This window comes from Salminus brasiliensis, chromosome 6, assembly GCF_030463535.1.
Source record: "Salminus brasiliensis chromosome 6, fSalBra1.hap2, whole genome shotgun sequence".
Taxonomy (NCBI): domain Eukaryota; kingdom Metazoa; phylum Chordata; class Actinopteri; order Characiformes; family Bryconidae; genus Salminus; species Salminus brasiliensis.
In genome coordinates, this window is record NC_132883.1 from 19,896,919 (window position 1) to 19,916,150 (window position 19,232).

General features: G+C 40.7%; 1 protein-coding gene across 1 annotated transcript in view; it reads right to left on the reverse strand.

Annotated features, from left to right (window-relative positions):
* Nucleotides 1–864: 864 nt before the first annotated feature.
* The window catches only part of fbxl17 (F-box and leucine-rich repeat protein 17), a 293,591-nt gene continuing 275,223 nt past the window's right edge, over nt 865–19,232 (reverse strand). Inside the window, exons 9-10 of the mRNA XM_072680973.1 lie at nt 14,960–15,102; nt 865–2,363 (exon numbers count right to left, since the gene is read on the reverse strand). Of these exons, the coding sequence (XP_072537074.1) occupies nt 2,226–2,363; nt 14,960–15,102 (281 nt within the window). The 3' untranslated portion in view covers nt 865–2,225. The remainder of the gene's footprint in view (nt 2,364–14,959; nt 15,103–19,232) is intronic.

Genomic DNA, 19,232 nt, shown 5'->3' on the forward strand with positions numbered 1-19,232 from the left:
GTGACAGACTACCCACCTTTTTTCATAAAACATTGGGTGACAATACTGTCGCCATTCTCTCTCCTGTCTTTGCATTTCTGGTAAACAGATGCAACATGATGCTGCAAAACAGGCATTGCATATGCTCTGTGTTTACATTTTGCCAAACTAAAAATAAAAGGAAATGTTGTAAATAAAATATTCTATGATTGATAAAAGTTTAATATTGGAAACTCCACCCACTCTTTAGACAGCAAGGTTTTACTTTTTGCACACCTCCCATGAAAATCAGCCATGTGCAGTCTCTGGTAGTAGATCTATGTACTTGTACTCAGCAGATTAGTCAGTAAACACAGGCAAAGCACCTGTGAAACCCACACTTCCAATCTCAGGTCTTTAACTGAAACATTTGTTGAATATCAACTCATGGAGAAGTCATTACCACTGAGGCTGACTTACTTTTTCTAGCCTGCACTGTGGATGTTTACTCAATGTGTTCAATGAAGTACATGAACGGCACAACTGTGTGTTATTAGCGTAGTTAGATTGTGTTTGTCTATGAATGTGAAAGAAAATGATCACGCCACATTTATTAGTAATCAATGCAGGAATTCTTGCAACTGTGGGTCTAGTAAGTTGGCAGTATTGGCAGTTGTTTATCAGGGTTTCAACAGATTTTACCATTTGGCTTATCTGTGAGATATGACAAAAACGATTTTACATGAACCTGTTTAAAACATGCTGTGTGGCAGAAAAAAACAGAAAATAGGTAATTTCATTCCGTAACTCACTCACTAATAATTAAATCAGACCTTAGATACCTCACACAGTCAAAAAGACAACATACACACTGGGTCGCAAACAGTCTAGGAGCCCGTAGAGGAGTAGAATTGTACTTTTTTTTTAATCAACTCAAATCCCAAAGTACAATAAGAGATAACATTGTAACTAACCTTCTGCCCCCTTTAACATGTGATGCAGTGCAACCGCTACAAGAAACAGACCTCGGCTAGTTTAACACAATAGGAAAATACCCTGGTTGTTTGCATAAGAGTATATCACAGGCTAGCTATGAAACTTGAGGGGGATGTAAATGCATTCTAACCTCTATAGTTCAGATGGACGAGTTTAATCATTCTAGAATTTAGTTAGATTAGCAGGCAAATACAGATGCCTGACAACAAAATATTAATAGAAGGTTATGCCAAAAAAAAAGAAAGAAAAAAAACAACAAAGAAACAAAATCCATACTGAGTAACACTGAGTAACAACTCCAAACCACTGTTTACGTTATCACAAGAGATAAACAACGTTACTTTTGAAAGGAAATAAGAACAGAAGGCATTTTTTTTCAGTTTGTCCATATTCCCGGATATATCACGTACAGGAATTCAGGGCCGTTCTTTCCTACTGTAAAGTTTGCATTCAGTGTTGTACTCTTTTTATGAGGTCGCCTACTTCACTGGACTGACATACTCTGAAACAAAGACTGAAGGTACCATTATATTCGCGAGCCGAGCCCACATTCACCAAGGCAGTTTTCTTCTGCACGACTCGGACAATAACACAGATACCGAAGAATAAGTGTTCAACACATCTCTAATACTGAAAATATTCAAACTAACCACATTGGAATCTTTGCGTTTTTATGTTTTATGGTCACTGGATAAAAAGTCTAAACATTTAGCCCTAATGGTCACCTTGACCGTTATCTGAAATCTTCAAAAAACCCCAAAAAACACAACTTTATTTTGTCCCTCTAGCTCCAATATAAGAAAGGCTACAACGAACCTTTTAGAAATCTGGAGGAGGCCGAAGATTACAGTCCGTTTTAACCGGCATGTGAGGAGCAGTGCTGTAAATGCAGTGTGTGGGCTGGGTTTAGGCTCAAACATAATGAAAGCAACAGAGTCAACTCAAACCAGCTCAGATCGAAAGGTAAACTACTCTTCAGATATTGATGATGCTCAGCTTAGGTGGAAAAAGGATGGTCTTTGAGTGTGCGCTAGCCAAAACGTATGCAAGTATAGTATATGTTCTGGATGTCTGAAATTTCAAGTCTCAAAGTATCTCGCCCTTACATCTGCCTAATAACAGATGTCTGGCAAACAACACACTAGCTCCAATGAAATGGCACCAGCACAATGTTAATGCTCTTAGAACTGACCAGCTGTGCTGCAAAGGAAGGCAAACATGAGTTCATCTGCGTAGACGTGATTGTGTAGGAGTGTGTCTATGTGTGTTGGCTAGGACGCAGTGGAGGTGTTGGGGCTCCAGCCCATCTGATAGGCCCTCTCCAGCGTCCGCTTACAGTCTTGCATCACTGTGCTGAACACTATGTGCGGATACTGCACGACCAGTCTCTCCACCGTCTCCTCGCTCACCTAGACAAACACAAGAGCACAGGAAAGGCTTCATTTTAATGAAGGTCTTCTGTATGTTCAAATGGAGTTTGTTTTGATGTCAAAAACAGGCTGCAAATTATATCCCCCTTTCTACTTGCACAGATGTGGCATTAAGAAGAAAGCATTTGTTGACTTCAGAGGTTTAACTATGTAAAAACAAGGCATGTATTCCATAGAGGGACCAAAATGAAGTAATACTAATGGAGTTAAAACTGCTTATATGGGCTCTAAGGCCCAAAAAGCTACAACTTGTACAACCTCTCATTCTCTACTGTCATTTCTGTTATAAACATATGTTAGACCAGCAGGTTAAGATGTGAAAAACGAAGTGTTTTGCAAGTCTGGACAGCAACAGTAATGACACATCACAAAATACAATTTTCAATGGGCCAGGGACATGACCCACAGTGTCAGTGTCATGTATGAAGAAAGCCGGGGTCTCCACACATGTTGATTCGGCATGCACTCCGCCTATTGCGCTTACTAAGCTGCAGCTTTTGAAGAATGGCACGTGTAATGTAGGTCCCGGAAAGAATACAGACGCGCGCTTGGCGCTCTCTGAGATAATTACCCTTGTCCTCCGAGGCACTGAATCAAAACAACTTTCCACCCTTTAACTTTCATCATGTACAATGTCAACAGAGTGGCACTCCGATTACGAATGAACAGCACGGGCCCCAGGAGAGCTTCTCTAATTGTTCTTCATTATAAGCAATCATAAATCTTTCCAGAATGAAAATGAACATCCCCAATGTTCACAAGCGCAGCGAGACCAGATGAAAAGTGCATATCTCTAGGTGTGGTGCACTAGTCGAGATCATTAGGAAAAATAAGTTGCATATATAGCTGCCAAAAAGTGCTCTTTGAGCTATGTCAAGAAACATATCATGTGACTGTTGGTTGCTTTACTCTAAAGCTCACATTTTCCTGATGGTGATATGACTGCAATGTAATCACCAACTGCGTTAGCTTTTAAATTTTTTTTGTTTTACTGAATAATTTATAATAACTCTACAAATACCAGATAACTGGTTCTGGAAACCAAATGCTACTAATACTTTACAGCCTTTCCCACTGAAAATCTGTGTTATCAATTTTCTAAACTGAACATTTGTATCTATGTACTTTTTAAAATGTTTTTGTAGAAATATTTTCTATAAACTGTTCGAAATAAACCAATCAAACAAGACCAACTAAAAAGGCTCAACACAGCCAGTATAACAATCGCTTTCTCAAAGTTCCACACAAACACCACTTTTAATGTCGACTACAGTCTCAGAATTATTCCACCCCTTCATGACAAGTGTCTTTTGTACTTAGTAGAACACCCTTTGCTGTTCTGACCTGCTGCAAATGGGATGCAAAGCCAGACACCAGCTTCTGGCAGTATTCCAGAAGAATCCTCATGGGCAATGGCCTCTAGTTGACTGATATTTCTGGGTTTTCGTGCTGCAGCCGCATTCCTCAAATCTCACCAATAATTTTCTATGAGGCTTAAGTCAGGCGCCTGTAACGGCCACTCCAGAATCTTCCAGGACTTCTTCTGAAATCCAAGCCTTGGCGGACTTTGAGGTATACATGGGATCATTGTTCTGTTGGAAGGTCCACATGCTTCAGCTTCCTTACAGAAGGCATGTCGTTTTCTCCTGATACTTGATTGAATTCATCTCGCTCTGGACATGCTGCAGGTTTTCTAGTGCCAGAGGAGGCAAAGCAGTCCCAGAGCACCACTGAGACACCACTATGCTGGAAGCTTACCGCTTCCATATGAGATGTGTGAGTGAGAAGATTTTTTTTTATAGTTTAAAGAACCCCCTCATAATGCACAGTATCTGTACCAGTATCTGAGAACCACACAGTCAAACAAAAAAAGTTAGGACACACCATTAAAGCTTTTTATTTTTTTTAAAATAGATTTTATCATCTGGACATTTGGTATTCATTTGATCAATACTGTAAGATAGAGTTAATATAACTAAGCCAAGAAAACTATTTTAAAATGTAAATAATAAAAAATTACTACTTTCCTGTGAGGAATAAGTTAGGACACCCCCACATTTATTACTACTTTTAATGCCTACAATTAGAATCAGGTGCAGCACATCAGTTGCAGATGATTAAAACATCATTAGAGGGGAGTTTGGAGAAGTCTGTCTTATTTAAACCTCAGACATTTAGTGTTGAAGTGACATGGCAAGATCCAAAGAGCTCGCCGATGCCTTCAGATAGAGGGCTGTAGAGTGTAGGGCTGTGTAAAAGTCTGGGAATGGATTTAAAAAGATCTGAAAACAATCTGAAATCAGCCGTTCCACTGTCCGCTAAATAATTTACAAGTGAAATAACTGCCAACATGCCCGGGTCAGGCTGTCTGAGCAAAAAGAGCCCAAGAGCAGACCACAAGCTCTTGGGCTGAACTTGCTACAACAGCTTGCACTGGCCATGCTGGAAGTTTTTTCACTAGACAGTGGAATTTCTGATTTCTAAGCCTCAGAGAGCTCTTTGGATCTGGCCATGGTGATACCACTTACTTCAACCAAGCAAAATACACAAGTTTTTTCACATGACTATGTCCAAGCCAAGAACAATTTAGGACTCTTAATTTTATGGGTCTGTTAAAAATGTCATAGAATGCATTTATTCAGTATTTTTAATTGTTCTCTGATGTCTAGATGGAAGGCATGTGACTTTAGTTATGGGCCAAAAATGCTCACATGTGGTTGTACGATTCGCAAATAGAAGGAAATTAGATGCGTTTTTTTCCTTTTATGGTACATTTGTGATGAACTTTGCTCTGATTGGCTTCTTTATGGTTTTGGTTTACTCACACAGAAGCTGCACTGCATGGAATAGAACAGCACAGCATACCATTTTGAAACACTGTAACAAAAACATTAGTCTCAAGTCTTACCGGATAGTGCTGACATGCTATGAAGGTAAAGCTGGTTGGCTTTTAGCCTAGCACACATACCCACTCGCTTTCCCGGCTTTTCAGATTATACTTCCTCTACCCTGGATCAGGCTGTCAGATAACTGCCAGTGATTTGCAAGCCTTTTATTGCTACTGATACACAATCATGGCAAATACTTTCTTAGGAGCCATTGTGTTTTAGCACTTGGACAGCTTTGAATAGGGCCAGAAGGACTTTTGGTAGTGGCCTGGGTGTATGTACATAACACGTCGTAAATAAAATGAGTCAAGACTGCTATGTAACAGTTTTGGAATTGGCCCGTTTTACAGTCATGTTTTGCCTCTAAAAGAGGAGACAACAGCGTCCACGGTCAACAATGTCACTTCCATGTACCAAAATGTCACTATTCAAATATGCCAAGGAAAAAAAACTATTTTCCTTTAAATGCAGCAGGCAACTATATTTAGTCTAGGGAAGGAATTTGTAATGCCCCACTGATTCTGTTTGCTGAATAAAGTGAATTCTATTGACTTACAAAATGACATTACCAATACATCACACACCTTGCTCAAGCTTGCATCAGGCAAGAGTTAGAACAAAGTGTGCTCAAATAAAACACAGAAAATAACAGGTTCAAATCACTAGCTCTGTGTGTGCGAGAGTGTGTGTGTTGCGGAGACAAGAGAAGATCCATATGAAAGGCCTTTCCACCAGAGATTAATGTTTTTAATCTCTTGGAGATATCTGAAGTTGTGGGTCCTGATCGCTGGGATTCTTCTTATTATGTTTTTTTTTTTCCTTTTTTTTTCCTTTTTATCTTCAAAGACTTTAATCTTCGGATCAGAGAGCTTCTTAATATCGTCTGACAAGCAATGTGTGGCTGTGACCAAGGACAAAGTGAAATCTAATACTCAGTCAAAACCACAGCACTGTATTGTACTGCCCCAGACACACAAGATCCTATTGTAGAGACGGTAATATTTCTTCACATGGATCGTTTGTCAGAGCCGACTGCTTAGATACCAACGCTAAGACAACTCATACTGGCCTGATATATTGTTCTGTAGTGGTACACTGTTTTTTCTGACCCACATCAGCAGAACACATGCTTTCCAAAACACTTTAATGTGCAAGGCACAGTATACCCGTGCTACACAGTAATAACAAGTACAGTGCCGATCACAACTTTCATAAGAACATTACTGTGGTTTTGTTTTTATAGCCTAGACTAAAGACCCACTTGGTGATTAAAAAATGTACTACTGGGGCTGAATCAGCTTTTACCAACAACTTTCTCAAGCTTTCAGGCCTCTAAAACACTTCATAAAACTGTCAGATTCCTCTATGTGTCGCAGCGCAAATCTCACTATCCCTGATAGTTAAGGAAGAAAATGTGGCACATGCATACAGAGCTAGAGAAATGAACAACACAGTGAAATTAAAAGAGCATTAAACACCCTCAGATATTTGTGTTTTTGGGTGATCACAGCTTATGAGATGGGCCATTTTCAATAGATTAGTTGCTCATATAGACCACACTTGCCACCAGAACCACTTCAGGTCATTTAGACTACGCCTTTCTATTGGAGGCCAAAGAAAACAAAGAAATCCTGGTTTTATTAAAACCAAGTATGCAACAGAGATGTGAAAAAACTAAACTGGTAAAGAATCTTTACATCAAGTGAAAGCCCTTTAAGCCCTTTTACACTTACACAACTCTCTCAATTTTCTAACATGTTTTTATGGAGTGGTTCTCTGGAGTGGTTTTCTGGCATTGCTCAAATAACTATTTGTAGCGCCTTTATTTTTAAGAGTCTATACAAAGTGTGATTGGCTTAATTACTACACAGGTTTTATGGGCTTCTAAGAGGAAAAACCTCAAAAGACAGACAAAATTTAGCAAAATTACTATTGAACGCCCATGCTAAACAGCTTCTGCCGAAAGCATGAAAAGCTACATGGAGCGTGTGAAGAGCGCACAGAGCTGGAGCTTGGTAATACCCTGCACAAACACACAGATTTACAGCACTTTTAATGCTGCCTGCACGCCTTTCAGGTTGTAAAACGCTGAAATGAGTGACTGGCAAATATTTCCCAGAGTCTGACAAAGACCGAAAGAAAGCCCACCAGAGACTGGGATGTGGCCTGGAAGACGTGAGTTGCGATGTTTGAATTTGAGACTGAAGCCGTGAAGTAAGAGGGCCATTCGGTAAGCTGTCTCCAGTCCTAAATGATCACTTAAATCACCACAAGATACAAGACAGCCAGCGTGGAAGAAACTGTGGCTGTTTCTGTTGGAAACGTGGTCAGGTATTACTAAACACAACACAGGCCAACTTGACGTCACATTCAGAGAAATGTGCTTGATGTTTCTGTGAGAAGAACGGCTAGGCGTGACAGATAGATGTGCACACTCCAGTGGGTTTTTTTTTTCTTCTTTTGGTTTCTGACATTTAGCCTCCATTCGTAAAAACAAACCCAAATCTATATTTAAAGTGACTGCTACATGTTGGACAGCTTGTTCTTTTGCGGCTGATGAAATAATAAATCCTGAGACACATGAAGAAAACTAATTAGCCTCATTTGTGTAAATCAGTCATCCTTTAGCAACCATAAAAGTATAAAACAGCAGCCTGCCACAGAGCAGAGCACGGCTCTGAGTGCTTCCCTAATTTTTAGTTTTGTCAGCTATTATGATACTTCATCTTCTAGATGCTTTGACTGCTCACCAGCACAGAATTCTCAAGCAGTTTGATTAAAAACGAATGACGAGGAGATTGTGAAATTGTGTCCAATTATTTTGTGCGTTTTGCCCAATTTATCAGCATTATTAAAACTTAATATTTACCCCTGATGTTCACATCTGACCTGTGTGTGGTTTCCTATACCTATTCCTAAAAATACAATTTCCATTTATTAATTAAACAGGATGTTTTTGGTACTGTGACATTAAGACGGGTGTGTATATGTTCTGATTGGCTGTCTTGCAAAAAACTGTCAGATCTGAAACACTTCCTATAATAAACACAATTTAGTAGGAGCTATAACTGTTGTATGCTAAATAATAAACATCTGCACATCTCCTCATTCATGCAGTTATCTAATCAGCCAATCGTGGGGCAGCGGTGCTAGCTTCAGCTTCAGCAAATGTTCACATCAACCATCAGAATGGGGGGGTGGGGGGTAGTGATCTCAGAATGTGATCGATTGTTGGTGTCAGACAAGCTGGTTTGAGTATTTGTAGAACTGCTGATTTCCTGCTGAGTTTCTCAGAACGGTGCATTGAGGAAACGTCTTTCACTGAGTTGCAGTTCTGCAGATGAAACTGGCTCACTGATGATGAGAAGTCGACAGAGATTGGCCAGACTGATTTGAGCTGACAGAAAGGCTACAGTCAGAATGCACAGGCCTTGCATTAACCCTTGAAGGTGGGTGGACACTTTTGTCAGCAAAGAACAAAATGCTAAGCCTAATTGAGTGTTGTTGCTGACCATGTGCATCCCTTCAGGACCGCATTTCACCCATCTTCTAATGGCTACTTGCTACAAGCATGATAATGCAGTCCAGCATTCTTCAGTAGCATTCCCAGTCACCAGATCTGAATCCAGCTCAACACCTTTGGGATGTGGTAGAACGGGAGACTGGGCTTGAAAGTACTTCTGAAGGGCAAGTTCCAAATGCAAGAACTGGGTAATGCAGTTAGGTCAACATGGACCAGAATCTCAAAAGATTGCTTTCATCAACATCTCGAAGACTCCATGCAATAAAAAACTGAGGCTGTTCTAGAAGGTATGGAGTGCCCAGGTATGGAGTATAGCGTTTCTAAGAACGTATTGGGTAAGCATATGTAAAGTCAGTGTTTTTTTTTGTATGACCCTGGGGTGCTCACTTATTATATATTTAAAAAGACATTCATCGCTATCACTTTTTAACTACTGTCTGAATTTCCCCCACCGAACAGCACTAACCAACTTTCATATGAAAAAAGACAAGCATGTGCTTCTTCCAATACTGGCTCCAGTACAGAACTGCTGTACAATGTCACAGAGCAGTTGAAAGAGCCTGGAGGAGAACACTCGCTACCCAGCTCTGTGTATATGAGCTGGCAGGTACCCATGATTGGCCAGGACTCCTGTAGATCAACAAAGAGGGAGAAACTAAACCATCCTTCCACCCTGACAGCGGGGGCCAATAGTGCATTTTTGAACTGGCTACGCATGGCTGTGGTATAGTCTGTGTTCGGGTCCTTCTGAAGCCAGGGTTACAGCACATACTTCCACACTGACTGTAGCTTATACCCCCCCCCCCCCTTTATGAATATGAACATAATTGAGTAGTTTATGCAGGTCAATAACTGAAATTTTCATGCAAGTACTGTAATCTGGGAAGCTCTAGCCAGTTGTGCCATTCTCGCAGACCTTGAAGTGCCCTGTTGTAGCACAATTTGCTCTCTATGTGAGAGATGCATGCAAATTGACAGCGCTTATTCCTAACCGGCAGATCACTGGATGCAATCTGTTCCTGTATCTGCTTACAAAGCACGGCTTTAAGTTATGGGTGGCTACTGCGGTCTCCTCGCCCTTCTCCTCTCCGTCGTCCTCTCCTCCATTACTATCACAACCTCTCCTCCGCTCCTGAACATTGTTTTCCTAGTCTCAGTTCATGCTGATGCTGTGCATATCACTCAGCTCTGCTATTTACTTTGACTCGGAAAGACCTGAGGTGCTGAATGGGGCGCAGGGGGGAACTTTTAAGAGGAGAACAGTCCAATTAGGGTGTCCAAAAATCTCAAAGAACCTCCAGCAAGGTTTACCGCGGATGAGAAATTCTTTTGTCAAAGCAAGGCGCTTTAGAGGAAAATGTGCTGGACGTTGCTGGGACGCGGTGGGAAGCTACTCTTACTAGAAAAGCACGGTGGCCTGTTTTGGATTTTGCGGCGAGGCTAAAGCGCTGCAGAGTGTTATTGTTGAAACAGAACAGACCCTTGAAAGTTCTGCAACTCTCAGATCGAAGTTTCACAGGTTATGTGCGCTGACCTGTAAACAAAATGGGCCACAATTTTCTCTCCCGGCGCTTAGAAAACCCCCATTGATCGACTTTTGGACTGTACGCGTGCATAGACATACACACACACACACATGCAGGCAAACTGACCGTTTCTGTTGAGAAATGCGTCCGTGAAAAATATGACATTTCAATTCCACTAGAACAAGACTCAGTGAAGGAAGGGGAGAGGAAAGAATGCTGCAGTGTACAAAGAGTGCTTGTTAAAGTGGGCAAATTTCTCTTTGATAAAGAAGGAATGAGCTTTCACTCAGCCCTTGATGATCCGCATCAAAGTCCGCGAAGAACTGAGCGAGGCCTTAAAGGAATTGATTTGATTATTTTGGCCGGCTGGGATCAATAGCGTTCTTTCACAGTCCAAGTCTCCATATATTTAGCCCAAGGGCAGGAGAGAAATCAGCAGCGCGTTGAAGAGCGTGCCATCTCAATCTCTGACTGCTGCGCTATGAACCAAATGAAAGGAAATGCTACAAATTCCATCCACACTGAGCGTTTAACACTTGCTGAAAATACTGCCATGAAGGAAGGCATTCTGCTGATACGCTCGTGTTCACACACCCAAACAATACGCTGAATACAACAGTCTAGTTTTTGGCCACAGATAAGGAGAGGGAACATGTCAGGGTGCAACGTTCAGGCCTTGGATATCAGCTTACTTTCTTTATCAGTGCTACAGTCTAGCCCAAAAGCAACTGCAGCATCCAAAATACAAATAAGATTACGAAGCATCGGCACATTAGCTGCGCAGAAAGGTAATTCACAGAGTAATTTAATTTGTCATGGGACCACGGCTATGTAAACGCTGCTGACCCTCAACAGCAAGAAGCGAGGAGTGGAGAAAGACAGCACTCTTAGCAGGGAGAGCTCACATGGCCCCTTACAAAAGCACAAGGGGGCAAATACACTAAACCAGACATTTTCATTGTTTATAAGTAGAGTTTCTGCAAGAAAATGGTGCTGAAATGAATCCGTTTGTCAAACAAATGGCTAGCACTGTGCAAAAGCACATTATGGGTTATACTTGAATAGCACATTTACAGCTGCAGGGAAGCAATATCCATGTTTTCCTTCTAATTAGGCTAAAATTGCTTCTGTATAAAGCATGCCTTGTGAAATATGTTCCAATAACTTTGGGTATATTTTTCACCTTTCGATGTACAGCAATGGAGATTTGGAGCAGTGGAACGGTGTTCTCTAAAATGATGATGCCTAATCCAGTACTTTTGGGATTAGTTGACCATAATAAAACATTTTTCACTGAATGCAATCAAATCCCTATAGCAATGCTCCTAAATCTAGTTGAAAGCCTTCCCTGGACAGTAATTAGTAAACTCTTTATTAGTAAACACTTTATATTACCCTTGAATTTGGAAGAATTAATGAAATGTGCCAAGTGTCCCAATACTTTTGTCCATATAGTATAGGTGGTCCCAGATGTTCCACTTTGTTTATGTTTCAGTAATTAAAAGCTAACCCTACTGTTCATAGCCAATAGACAGCAAGCTAGTAAATCTGTTTGTGTCTATTTCTTAAAGAACTGTGTGAGTGAACACAGAGCAATTTACCTCAATAATACGTTTCTCTCTGGGTGTAGGGGGGGAAGGGGGGGGGGGGGTCCTAATCAAGAATATTAGGACCACGCCCAAATATTTCTCAGAAAGGCTTGAGCCCCAAGTGTCTGAGGAGTGTATCAATAGATTTTTTTATTGATTCGTTTAGTTTTTCATTGACTTTTTAATCAAAACTTTGCAGTTTGATTATTGCAGGGTTTGATTACCTGGGTGGACCACACTACAGTAATTGCATCCAAATCTGTAACATGATCCAAATGTACGTTGTTCTAGAGAAGAGTGTGATTTAACAGCCAAAAATATAATATAATAACACTCAATTGTAGAACCATACAAACACAGACTGTACACTGTAAAAGTAAAATATTAAAATATTATAATAAAATGACCTGTAAATGTAAAGCCAAATTCTTTGCAGTTCTTGGCCAGCTGACTAGGCCAGTCATACCAGCCAATCAAATCAAAACTCTTAGCTAAATAAACTCTGGCTAGATTTAAACGTAGTTATTATTCATAAAATATAGCAAATTCATTAAAAACATAAAGGAGTTGTGTAAATGTATCTTATTTTTTGAGTGTAAATGTAACTTTTCTTTTTTTTTGTGGATATCTTAATTACCATGAATTTAATTAAAATCAGTATATACTGGCTAGCAAAAACTCTAATAAACTAATGTGAGAAAACATGAGCCAGCTGTGCCCTCTCAGCATCCCTCCATACTACAGGTATAGTCTCTTAGTTTTCAGTGTAACACACCAAGAGGGAGCAATTAATGCGGAGCATTCTGGAGAGTAACTCATTGCTTTTATTTTACTCTGATTTCCTCTGACTGTGTTTTGTAGTGCATGCCATATTAAATGCACATTAACAGCTCTCAGACTGTCTAACCCCAAATAGAGTACTCAGATGAGGAAGATTAGCTCTTTAGAAAATTAAGTTCTTTGTGTACTGAGCCTCTTCTTCATGGGCCAAATGCTTCAACAAAATGCTCACACACTTGTTGCTGGTTTATATTCATTAGCAGATAATTATGTAATTTTCATAAAAGAAGCATGACTAGCATGGCTGTATTTGGACTAATGAGAAACCTAATAAAATACTAATCAGCCTGAATATCATCTGCATATTTAATCTGAATAGAAACTCTCCTTAGCCAAAGCAGAAAAAGACATTACTCCAACAATAATAAAAGTAATAATAATGGTGGTACTACTACTACTTTTACTTTTCATATGTGGGATAACAAACGTGCAGATGGCAACAGGTTGTCTGCCTATCAATTGTTTTGCATAGTGCAACAGCTGATCTACAAATGATACCACATCATGATACCAAGAATATGGTCTCATCAACAGGCTACATTCTACAAGCTTCAGTGTTTCTCTATGGCTCTACTAAGTCACTCTATGGCACTACTAAGCAAGCATGGTTTCTAAATAGGGTTAACTTGCAGTCGGAGCAGTTAAGGCCTATAGAAAGAACATAGAAAAAACAAAAAGAAGAAAAAAAACTAAACTAAGCAAAACACACCCATCCACCCACACACACACATAGTCATGGGAATCTAGCAAAGTAACTATCTTGAGTTGCATTTTATGCTGCATAGCCAGTAAAACTCATTCACAGGGCAGACTAAGGACTTGAGGGCTGCCTGGAGCTCACTCAACAAATGACCAGGATTTCTTTCACACACAAATTAATGATAAAAATCTGTAAAGCTTAGAAATTCTTCTGTCATCAAATATGAAAGCTTTCTAAGTCATGTTGGGTGTAATTTAGTGAAGCCCTTAGCAACATGAGACTGCGCAGGGTCAGTGTACCAGACTCTAATTGGGTAAAAAACAATCATGTTGAGTTTTTAAAATAAATGTTAATGAAATGTCTTAGACTGACTGACCGTTTTAATGTGTGCCACCATTCTTAATGAAGGTGGATCTATTTATACTGCACATATTCCAACCCTCTGGCTGTGGTCTAAGGGTTGGGAGGACTGGGCTTGGAACCAGTAGGTCCTAGGACCGGCATCCACAACTGAGGAGCCTTTAAACAAGGCACCTAAAACCCAATTGCTTCCCAGGAGTGAGTGTGTGTGTTCACTGCCATGGATGGGAGTTCCACTGTACTTCTGGCAATGGCTATAAAGGGTGCACGTTCTGAATAGAACTAAAGGAAAAATAAGAGGTAATAAACAACCAACTTCAAAGAGTTATGGTTAGCGCCAATCCTAGCGCATAAATATAGATATTATTAAAGACTGTAGGTTTTTATATATAATATAATAATTTAATGATAAAAGTTAAACATCTGCTGACTCAGTAACTGCAGAGCTCCAAACCTGCTGTTAGAGCTGCAAAATGGGACCAACTCAATATTCACTAAAAAATCCTATGGATTTAGAATGGGATGTCATAAAAGCTGCTGTAGGTGTAATGTGGGGGTGTCCCAATACCTCTGCCCATGTAGTGTATGAGTTGTTAAAACACTGAAACATGAGCGAGAGAGAGAGAGAGAGAGAGAGAGAGAGATGTTAAATTTGGAGATAGTGTGCAATGCACAGTGTGCTCTCTGTGTAGGACACATGGAGCTGCGGTCCTACTGGGAGGTAGCGGTGGGATTTGTCGATCAGCGAGTACCTCACTCAAGCAGACTGAGCGAGCAGTTTAGCTAAGTATAGTGCCTGCAGCCTATAAAATCAGCATTATTAATTCATATGGTCAAACAAGAATGCAAGAATGAGAGGTTGCTGTAGTTTCCTATGCAATGAATGCATGATATACTACTTCACAGGCTGCAGACGGGGTGGGTGTAAAAAGCAAGCATGGCCCTTATTGCTTTAGAAATATCAAAACATTCATTGTACATGTCAAGAAACTGACCTTACATCCCTTGTCTATTCCTACCTGTATTGCTACCTGTTTAGATTGCACTGTCAGTTCATTTCGAATGTACTGGTATTCGTTACATCTCTACTGGGCTGTGGTATGTTTTGTGTGTGTGTGTATTTGTATTGAGTGGCACTAAAGAGCTTACCTTATCACACCTCATCAGGCCCAGGTAGCGCAGAGACTTGCTGCTCTTGGCAATCTGGGTGGCTCCCTGGTCTGTGATCTCCTTACACCAGCCTGCGTCCACTGTCTCGATAGTGCTGCTGTACTGCCCGATGGCTATCAGTGCTAGAGAGAGAGAGAGTGAGAGAGAGAGAGAGAGAGAGACGCACTTTCAGACACTGGTGGCACAGGGCAACAATGAATGAGTCTGGAGATGATCATTCAAATACTAGCACATGGCAAACGGTCAGCTGCAGCTAACGCAACGTTGCATCATGTATACGAGAAGAGCCTGTAGCACATATTTTGGTGATATACATAATCTGCTGATGCACCACTGCTCAGCCTGCCCCGATTCTTCCAGAAGATCCACTCAACTGACTTGCATGCCACTGACTGCCATTAACTAACAAATAACCAATAAACAATAAATAATAAATCAGCCAGTGTCCAAGCCGAGCATGGTCTACACTTGTGTTCCAAAAGACTACAGCTCAGCTGTGTGTATCCGTGTCAAAAGTAATGTCTCTGCAACTTGGCTACACCGACCAACTGACTTGAGGCCTGTCTTGAGTCTGATTTTTAAGCAAGTCAAGTTTTACACGTAATGTACACACTTATATTAATGACGCATTTTACACATTAGTGGGAAACGGACAGACTGTAGCTGTCGCTCCCTACATTTTTAAGTTCAAGCCTGCTCTATTTCCTGCCTCGTATGGACGCCTTTTTAAATCAATCGCTCAATCAAATGGCCTTTACAGCTTTACAGGAATCCAGTAATAGGACAAGATCAACAAAACACAAAACATAAAGACCCATGGTGAGCAAGCCAAAAGTGACCGTGGCAAGGAACAACTCCCTCAGAGCTGGAGGAAGAAACCTTAGGAATCAGGCTGACCAATCAGAGCTTCGTTGTCATGGTGGCAGACCAAACAAATGAGCATCCAATGGGCGATGACAGCACAACTCATCTTGTTTGTAGCAGAACACAAAAGTTTATTCGATGTGCAACACACTGACTATAAAAATGAGGAGGTTAAAGTAAATATAAGCACAGGTGACAGGCTGGGCAATGATGGCAGGCATAGCGACTTTATGTAGATGCTTTTTTTTTTTTGTCTAGGTGCATCCTAGTCTGGCCATGTCCACAAAAGAAGTATAGCTTCCCTCAGTAATGAGCGCTCATGTGGAGGAGGGAAATTAAAGAGAGCAAAAGCAGACAGGGAGATTCAAAATTGTATGAGAGTTATGGGGTTTGTAGCCCTGTTTGCAGAGCATAGAACACAGAAACACATCAGACTTGGGGAGAAGTTTCCACCATGTTAAAAATGGCATCAGTGTTTTTTCTTTGTCCGAAAAACAAAAAAAAACATACTTTGTATAAATAGGCTCTTAGTTACTCGCTGATGTTTAGCTGCTGATGCTTTGCATAAATGATATTTAGTCATTAGCTGTTGTAATTTGACACCAATATGATGCGGCTATTTGTCTTAAAACCATAAAATAGTTCAGTGTAAACTTAAATCCTTATAAATATAATATAAAAATAAACTAAAAACTTGCACTTGCAAAGGTTTGAGCCTTAAAAATAAAAACACATTTTTCATTAATATAATAATTACTACAATAATAATAGAATTTTAATTGTAAGTGCCATTCAAGGTACCCAAGGACACAGATATCCAATGCATCAGAGACTAAGTATGAGATTATGTATAAGAAAAAGCAGCTGTTTTTTTATGAGGTGAGGGAAATATTAGAATTAAGATGTAAAGGGATGCAGATCTTAAGTCTGAGGCTTCCCATACTAGGAAATTGTCAAAAAGCGTCCAACAACAAGGGTGGAACAGAAAGCAAAATATACTGTTTTTTTTAAGTGACTAACAAAAAACACTACTACTATTACTACTACTATTACTAATAATTAGCAGTTATTAATATAGATGTAAAATTTGGCCAGATACAAACACACACTTGGCAGGAAGTATGTTTACCGGAGATCAAACAGAGCTAATTCACTGCAGTACTCCAGACCTATGGCCCACAGAGTGAGCCTGAATGTAGCGATGCGTGCTTGTGTGTGTGTGTACGGCATTAGAGGAGCTGTGGAGTTGTTGCTTCAGGTCTGTGGGCACACCTGTGTGTGTGTAAGTTTACTTGGGGTTCAGCAGAGGGAAACGCATCCATCACCATGTCTTGTGTGTGAGTGTGTGTGTGTGTGTATCCACAGTGGAGGTCACGGTCAGAGCAAAGCTACAGATCACAGCTTCACTTCCTCAATCCAGACCACCTCAAGCAAACACACATGCACGGTTTACTCTCTGGCAAACATCTGCACTCAGCCCCGCTGTACACTCCTCCTTAACCCCACTGCTGTGAGGATGGATGAAGAGGTGGTGGTGGTGGAGGGGGGGATTTTAGGGAGAGACGAGAACAAGGCTAATTAACCTTCATTTATGACAGCTATAATGAAATCTGCTGTTAGCCTGAGCGCATGAACGCATGTATGCGTGCGCGTGTGTGTGTTGCCGTAACCAGTCCGCTAGAGAAGGCTCCAGAGACGTCGCAATTTGCCCAACCTGCTGGGAGTGAGATTGCATCAGTGCCTTGGCTAACTTCTTCATTTAGATAAGTAGAGAAGCTACACGTGTTCTATTCAAGCCCCTAATACCTGAGAACAATAGCATCAGACACAACTTCGCACCAAGCACAATGAACAATTACGGCACGCGGAACAAAGAGGCTAAATGAAATATATTTTTAAAACACAGCGTCTCCAGGTGGAGCTCAATAGCGTTAAATTGAGCGCGCTAAAGCACTCAAAAGAGGCGGTTCCTCAGCGGCTTCCTTCATCTGAAAGGAGACAAATAGAGAGGCCCGCCATTCCACTTTTCCATCTGTCAGTAATGGAAAAAAGAACGAGAAATAAATGAATAAAAGAGTGAAAGAAAAGAAAAAATCGTGACAGATTTCCTCCCCGCACCTACCTAAAACCAGGCGGCGCTTACCTACTCGAGGAAAACGCCTCGACAAACGTTCTTCCCGTGACACGAACAAAGCATCCCCTGATTTTCAGAAGCAATTTTGCGCAAGTCAATAGGCACACAGCACACACTCATGAAAACCATTGTTTTCCTTGAACCAGGGCTGCTAGACTCTCATTAGTGGTGAGTCACATCACAAAACCCCCAAAGGAGAAAGACTTACCACTGTCTGTCTGATCACACTCCCCTCTCTCTTTCTGGTGTGTGTGTGTGCGTCCGTGTCTGTGTGTGTATCTGTCAGCAGCCACAGTGCCAGCAGGCCGGCCGCTCCCAGGCCTAAGCCAGAGCGGAGCGGGGTTTGGAACCGCACTGAAACGCAGAGGAGAGGCTCTTATGGTAATCATTAGGCTGTCAGCATGAGGAACGCTCTTGCATGCTTATGGACGTCTTTTCGCTCGTCTCATCAACGCTGCAGCATTCCAGTGGACTGCGCCACAAGGGAATGTTCTGGTACCCAAGGCGCATTCAGGGCCACACAAATACAGTACCGAAAGCCTACGCAAGGCTAAGCACCTAACAAACTGCTTATCTTGGTCATTTAAGGTGCAAATTGCTCAAGAATTCCTTGTTTTCAAAACAGTCGTTCAAAATACTGAACTGATCTGTTCCAATCCCCAAGCAGCACACCTGGATTAACCAAATCTGATACTGGAGGAGAACTACAGACCATACAGGGCTTCACTTCCACAGGAGAAAATGGCTATTAGGGCCAAATCATGGATTTTTTCCTCATTCCTTTTTAAGTAATAAACTTATATAGTATTTATAGTATATATTATATAAAGTATATGTTATTATATAATACATAGTATATATTACATAAGTATATATACTTATATAATATTATATAGTATATAATGTTAAGGTTTAACAATACATAGTTAAACATGCTTAAGACCATTAAAAAATCAAATTTTTAATCTATTGACATAAAAAAAAAAAAAATTACACATGTCCTAAGCCTGCAGCTGCATAACTCATCCAGTCACAATGAATTTCTAAGGAGTGTTTCAGCCTGGCCTGCTTTTTTAAATGAGGCACAATACAGGACAGCCAATCAGAACAGAGATAACTGTAAAACATCAGTCTTAAAGGCACAGTGACAAAAAAAAGTTGAGCCTGTTTATTTCCATGGGATAAAGAGAGGCTTCTGAAATGGTTAAGCAAAAATAAATGGCCAATATCTTGAGTACATAACCCTGCATAAAT